Raw genomic sequence first — 7,500 nt, forward strand, 5'->3', positions numbered from 1 at the left:
ATCCATCCATCATCCATCTATCCATCTATTCATGCATCCATCCATCCATCCATCCATCCATCCATCATCCATCCATCCATCATCCATCCATCCATCCATCTATTCATGCATCCATCCATCCATCCATCCATCATCCATCCATCCATCATCCATGTATCCATCCATCCATCCATCCATCCATCCATCATCCATCCATCCATCATCCATCCATCATCCATCCATCCATCCATCCATCCATCATCCATCCATCTATTCATGCATCCATCCATCATCCATCCATCCACCCATCTCTCCATCCATCCATCATCCATCCATCCATCATCCATCTATCCATCTATTCATGCATCCATCCATCCATCCATCCATCAATCCATCCATCATCCATCCATCCATCTATTCATGCATCCATCCATCATCCATCCATCCATCATCCATCCATCCATCCATCCATCATCCATCATCCATCCATCCATCCATCCATCATCCATCCATCCATCCATCCATCCATCCATCCATCCATCCATCCATCCATCCATCCATCCATCCATCCATCCATCCATCCATCCATCCATCCATCCATCCATCCATCCAGCGTGTCCCAGCTGTTCTTATGTTGCCTCTGAAATTGAACTTCACTTCAAGTCTTTTTGTCAATCTCCAATTTATTTGTTAGAGCAGAAAAATATATAAACTGTGGCAACAAGTTTCCTCTAAGAAGCGGTTGTAAACGGTGAAACTAGTGCTTTGTAAACATAAGAGACGCCTGTCGTCTGCTGCTGAGGCAGAGCTGCGTCTGTGAAGTGGAACTAAAGATCTTTGATCCAGACACCAGTCGGTGCTGCTCGTTAACGGCTGAGGATGAGCTGAACTGGGCTGAACTGGGATGAACTGGGCTGAACTGGGCTGAACTGGGCTGAACTGGGCTGAACTGGGCTGAACTGGGCTGAACTGGGCTGAACTGGGCTGAACTGGGATGAACTGGTCTGAACTGGTCTGAACTGGGATGAACTGGGATGAACTGGTCTGAACTGGTCTGAACTGGGATGAACTGGGATGAACTGGTCTGAACTGGTCTGAACTGGGATGAACTGGGATGAACTGGTCTGAACTGGGATGAACTGGGCTGAACTGGGCTGAACTGGGCTGAGGATGGAGCTGAAGTCGGGCGAAGTCGGGTTTACTCATAGCCGGGTATTTACAAAAACGGATATTTCCCCCTCTACGTTTTGAAAAATACCATCATTTCCATGAACCCGCATAAATAGCCGTTAAGGTGCTATGAGCAGCCAAATCTACAGGGGGCAGTGTAACGAGAAGATAAAGTCATGCTAGCCAATCAGAATCCTGGAAAAAAACATCAACAAATGACACGAGTAACTTCCAGTTACTTCCAAGATGAACGAGAGTCTTTCGTTTGGAGTGACAGAGAAGTGGAGTTACTTTTAAGTGAGAGGTAAGAATATAAAACAGATAAAATACAAGAAAATATTGACGGTGGCCAAACAAATTGTAAACACAGGTCGCACACATGACACTGGTGACGTTTCTGTCGCATAATGTGACGTTCTGAAGTCTAAATGTCTGTTTCTCTCCGTTTACAAGCAAACGTGAAGACAGAGTTTTTGAAAATCTCCACTTTGGCCGGAGTTTTCAGAAATGATCGTTTTTGGTGACTTTGAGCTTCGTTTTCGTGTAAACGAACAGCCAAAATGCATGAAAACACCACCGTTTTTGCTACGTGGAAACGGGGCCTCGGAGAGGCGGCTGCCGGAGACTGGAGCCTCTGAAGGTCCAATGAAGTGGAATAAGGAGTTCAAAGTCCTGACTGTCTTTGACGTTAGCAGATAAGACGTCTTCTTTCAGATGGACAGATATTTGCTGACATTCAGAAACGGAATGGAGTCGTCCTTAGATGTGTCAGTATCTTCAGTCCGCAGCTGATGCTTTGAGAAGCTCTGCGATGAAATGGATCGGAAGATAAGAAGAAACAGAATACGACGGCCATGAAGTTCAAAAAGACTTCACAAGGAAACAGAAATGTATTTACTGAAGTCACGTGGTTTCATGGAGTCTAAATAAAGACTGCTTTTGAAGCCTAATGAGGCAAAAATCGTACTGGGCAGAAAAAATAAGGAAGAATATTTAAATTGGAGGCCAATAAGTTATTATTATTGTAAAATATTTAAATTGCAGATGATAGATGAAAACAACGAGATACTGTGTTGTTACACAGTTTTCTATTTATTTCTGGGAAACATTGCATTGCTGGAGCCGATCAGGAGCAAACTGATAAACACTGATAAATACTGATAAACACTGATAAATACTGATAAATACTGATAAACCCTGATAAACACTGAGTTTCTTCTCTCTCTCTTTTTAGCACCATTGTCGTATTTTTTTTCTTTGAATTAAAAAAAGAATACGACTATCTGTGTTTGACGACAGCTATTTTGTGTTATCTTATAATTTTATTGTAATTTTTTTTTTTAATTACGTTTATTGGAAAGTGTTTGTTTTTTTAATTGTGGAATTTGTAATTTTTTTTTTTTTTTTTTTTTTTTTTTTTCAATATTTTTTTTATCCCCGATTTTTTACCCATTTCATCACCCAGTGCTCATACCTAGACAGTCCTGGGCATTGCTCCCCTCTGCCAACCCAGGGAGGGCCCTACACTGAGCTCAGGTCTCCTTCTTATCCTGAGGAGTGATGGACCGCTTCTTTTCACCAGACAGGGTGGGGTTTCTCCGGCCGAACGTAGCGCGTGGAAGGATCACGTTATTCCGGCCGGATCCTCCCCACCCCATCTGGCGCCCCGGTTGGCCAGAGGGGGCATGTATAGCCCAGGACTGTTGCATGTTTTTGTGAGGGTAGCTCACATTAGCTACCCAGGGGAACACGGGGAGAACATGCAAACTCCACACAGAAAGATCCTTTCACCAACCCCACCCAGGGTGTGGGCACTGAAGTCATGGGGGAACTAACACGCACTTCAGTGCCCACAGCGTCCCCGGCGGGAATCGAACCCAGGACCTTCTTGCTGTGAGACGGCTGCACTACCTGCTGCGCCACCGTGCCCCTTTTTTTTTTTTTTTTATTATTACATGAATTGAAATTTGATTTCTTAGGAAAAAGGGACAGATAAAATAAGCTTAGTCTTCTTTCTGTTCCCTTTCATTCAAGGAAAGAGATTTGTTGTAATTATATTGAACTGTTTAGTTTTCTTTAAATGAATGAAATAAAGAATAAAATAAATAAATAAAGCGGAAAAAGGAACAGAAACATCTGTATAGACATCAGCATGAGGATGAGGAGAGTGGAAACGAAGGAGACGGCCAACGCTCAGAGATGGACCGCCGTCTCTGATTATAGTTAACACAAGGTTTGCTCTTTCTGCAGTAAAGTATGTGAACGGAAGAAATTAATGTTAAATAAAGAGGATTATATCTGATCCTGGGTTCAAACTGCCTGCAAAGAAAAGAAGCCAAAGTAAATGTGTAAATTCCTCTTTTCCTTGCAGCATCCCAGACTTACAGAGTTGTTGTTCCTGTAAACTCAAAAAATAAATCAGGATCAGGTTTTTCACAAAACAGATGGATTTAAACCCTCAAACTCTCTGTTCCTGTAAACTCACGTCCAGGTAAGAAACATCACCTGCATGAACGTCTCTCCTGGCTCAGGCTTGAGGATCGGATATCTACTAATGTACTTACAGATATCCATAGAATTATTAACATTTCTCTATAATGATATAACTTATTGTTCAAATATTCCTTCATATAACACTCGAGGGGCGAATAGTGGTGGATTATGTTCCCCTTACCTAAGACTCTATGCAGATGACAGAACTTTATAGATCAGTTGCATATTAAAACCCTTCCAGGTGAGATTCCTGACATCAAAAGAGGCTGATTTGAAACGAAGACTAAGAACGTGGTTGAACAGGCTCACCTGGAGGTTCAGGCTCACCTGGAGGTTCAGGCTCACCTGGAGGTTCAGGCTCACCTGGTTGGTTCTATAGGCTCACCTGGAGGTACAGGCTCACCTGGAGGTTCAGGCTCACCTGGTTGTTCAGGCTCACCTGGTTGTAGAGGGCGCAGATGTGCAGGGCGGAGTTTCCCGAGGCATTCTGGGAGCTCGTGTCGGCTCCGTAGAACAGCAGATGCTCCAGATGCTGGACGTGGCCGTGACGGCAGGCCTGCAGACAGAAGAATTTTTGAATTATTATTATTATTATTATGGTTCGCATTGCGGGCAGTAGATCAGACTTGTTCCCGGTGCATGTTGGACTCCGGCAGGGCTGCCCTTTGTCACCGGTCCTGTTCATAATTTTTATGGACAGGATTTCTTTTTTTTTTTTTTTTTTTTTTTTTTTTACCTTGTCTGCACACATATTATTGATTGATACCATGACGGTAGAAACCAAAAGTGTATATATGTGCATTATTACTATATGTAATATATACATATATATACGCACACATATGCGTACACATACATAAATATACACATACAAACCCAGTGTTTTTTTTTTTTTTTTTTTTTTTTTTTGGGGGGGGGGGGGGGTGGGGGGGGGTGGTGACGACATCCACTGCCAATCCAGGAAGCAGGAACACACGGAGACACACGTCAAGCACTGGAAATCTGCAACAAAAAAAACCACAAACAAAGCACGAAACCGGCACGGAGCCATCCAAAACACGAACAGCAATCGACCTAAATCTTGAGATCTGATCGCAGTCTGAGCTAAGCTATCGCTACCGCTACCTAAACCCAAAAACTAGAGAGCCAGCATGCAGGTGAACAAGCCAGTGTGTATGTCTATGTGTGTGTGTGTGTATGTATATGATCATGCATGTGTGTGTGTGTGTGTGTGTGTGTGTGTGTGTGTGTGTATGCGTGTGACTAAATTACTATATGTGTGTGTGTGCGTGTGTGTGTGTGTGTGTGTGTGTGTGTGTGTGTGTGTGTGTGTGTGTGTGTGTGTGTGTGTGTGTGTGTGTGTGTGTGTGTGTGTGTGTGTGTGTGTGTAATAAACCAAACAAAGCTCCACCTGAAGTGTATCTATAGTGGGGGAGGGGGGGGAGCAACCCCGCCACCCGTGAGACCAGAGGCCGACAAGGAAGAGCCCGGAACCCAGGCCACCGGCAACCCCACAGAGGGGAGAAGTAGGAGGGAGGCAACCCACCGCCTGCGAGGCCCCCCCCCCCACCCGGCGGCGGCCGAGGGGGCCCGCGGGCGGGGCCCCCACGGCGCGGAAAGAAGCAGCCAGGGATCCCGCGGCGGCGGACCGCGACCCAGGCAATCCCCGGCCACCCGGTCCGGGCCGGACACGCGGCCAGGAGGCCCTCACCCTTCAGGCCAGCGACCCCCACCCGGCAGGGGGCCAGCCCGCCCGGAGAGACAGAGCCGCCCCGGCCGCCGACGCGGGCAGGCGCACCCGTCCCCCACGAAAGTGGCCCTCCAAGACCAGAGGGGCGCCCCGCCGTAGAGGCAGCGGGGGGGACCGGAGACGGGCCCGGAGAGAGGGAACCCCCCAACAAGGCGACACCCGCGCAGGCCCGACAACGGAGGGCCCCAGATCCAGGCATCCCATTCATTCATCCATTCACCTATCCGATACCTATACTAATAATAATATAATATACTATACATAATAATAATAATAATACTAATAATAATACTAATAATAATAATAATAATAATAACCATCTTTGTATAATATAATATTGATAAATTATTAAGTTTTTGATGTCCTGCCAATGGAGGCTCAAATCCTCCATGGCAGGACCCTTCCATACCGCATTCTCACCGACACAGACATACAATCACGCACCGTTTCCCCCTCCCCGGGGGGCTCCAGCACCGCCAGAAGGCACCCCAGGCTGCACGGCGGGCCCCGCCAGGCCCGGGTAACCCGACCCACCCGTCCCACGGGTGTCCGTATGGACAGGATTTCTAAACGTAGCCAGGGGCCGGAGGGGATCCGGTTTGGGAACCTCAGGATTTAATCTCTGCTTTTGATGATGTTGTCCTGTTGGCTTCATCGGACCGGGACCTTCAGCATGTGCTGGGGCGGTTTGAGGCCGAGTGCGACACGGCAGGGATGAGAATCAGCACCTCCAAGACCGAGGCCATGGTTCTCCATCGGAAAAGGGTGGCATGCCTTCTCCGGGTGGGTGGAGAAGTCCTGCCTCAGGTGGAGGAGTTCAAGTATCTCGGGGTCTTGTTCACGAGTGAGGGAATGATGGAGCGTGAGATTGACAGATGGATCGGTGCAGCGTCCGCAGTTATGCGGTCGATTTACCGGTCAATCTACGCACCTACCCTCACCTATGGTCATGAACTCTGGGTAGTGACTGAAAGGACAAGATCGCGGATCCAAGCGGCCGAGTTGAGTCCGGCTTGACGCTCCCTTAGAGATGAGTTTCCTCCGCAGGGTGGCTGGATGCTCCCTTAGAGATAGGGGGAGGAGTTCGGTCACCCGGGAGGAGCTCGGAGTCGATGCTCCTTCACATTGAGAGGAGTCAGCTGAGGTGGCTAGGGCATCTGTACCGGATGGACAGACGGATGGACGGACGGACGGATGGATGGATGGATGGATGGATGGATGGATGGATGGATGGATGGATGGATGGACAGACGGACGGACGGACGGACGGATGGATGGACCCTCCCTAGGGAGGTGTTCCAGGCATGTCCCTCCTCCCTAGGGAGGTGTTCCAGGCATGTCCCTCCGGGAGGAGACCCCGGGGAAGACCCAGGACACGCTGGAGAGACTATGTCTCTCGACTGGCCTGGGAACGTCTCGGACTCCCCTGGAAGAGCTGGAGGAAGTGTCTGGGGTGAAGGAAGTCTGGGCATCTCTGCTGAGACTGCTGCCCCAGCGACCCGGTTCCGGATAAGCGGCGGAAAATGGAATGGATGGATGGATTTCCTGTTATTTCGTTTTCTTTTTTATGTCTGTTTTTTTAACTGTATGTTTTAAATGTATTGTTTTCAATGTGGACCCCAGTAAGACTAGCTGTGTTTAAGGGCATAGCTAATGGAGATCCTTACAAATAAACAAATAAACAATAAACAATGGAAACACCTTTTTCAAACACATAAAGAGCTAAATAAGTGACTCTGATGTCTTGTCAGAAGAAACAAAAAACACACCAATTTTTTTAGATTTACCAGCCACATTATGTGTAATGTATAGGTATCGGATGGGTATTTTACTCAATATCAGATCGGAAAGGAAATCGGTGGTATCAAACATCACAAGAGAAGAGTGGGTGCAGAGTGGGTGCAGTTCGATGCCTTCACCACTAGATGTCAGTGTTCTGCAGAGAAGCTGGTGTCTGGATGAGGAGCAGCTGCTGCCCTCGGCGTGAACCCGGTTATCAGAGATGGAGTGATGGAGAGACGGAGGGATGGAGGGATGGGAGTGAAAAGCGGGACGTGAGGGAGCTCTTGTTTAATGTTAAGACCTGAATCCATCAGGACTCACAGACT

At 47.4% G+C, this 7,500-nt stretch overlaps 1 protein-coding gene across 1 annotated transcript in view; it reads right to left on the bottom strand.

Moving 5' to 3' along the window:
* Positions 1–7,500, bottom strand: part of LOC133464567 (SH3 and multiple ankyrin repeat domains protein 2-like) — a 273,606-nt gene that overhangs the window by 182,084 nt on the left and 84,022 nt on the right. The window contains 1 exon segment of the mRNA XM_061746624.1: positions 4,082–4,198. Within this exon segment, the coding sequence (XP_061602608.1) occupies positions 4,082–4,198 (117 nt within the window).

This window comes from Cololabis saira, chromosome 2, assembly GCF_033807715.1.
Source record: "Cololabis saira isolate AMF1-May2022 chromosome 2, fColSai1.1, whole genome shotgun sequence".
Classification (NCBI taxonomy): domain Eukaryota; kingdom Metazoa; phylum Chordata; class Actinopteri; order Beloniformes; family Belonidae; genus Cololabis; species Cololabis saira.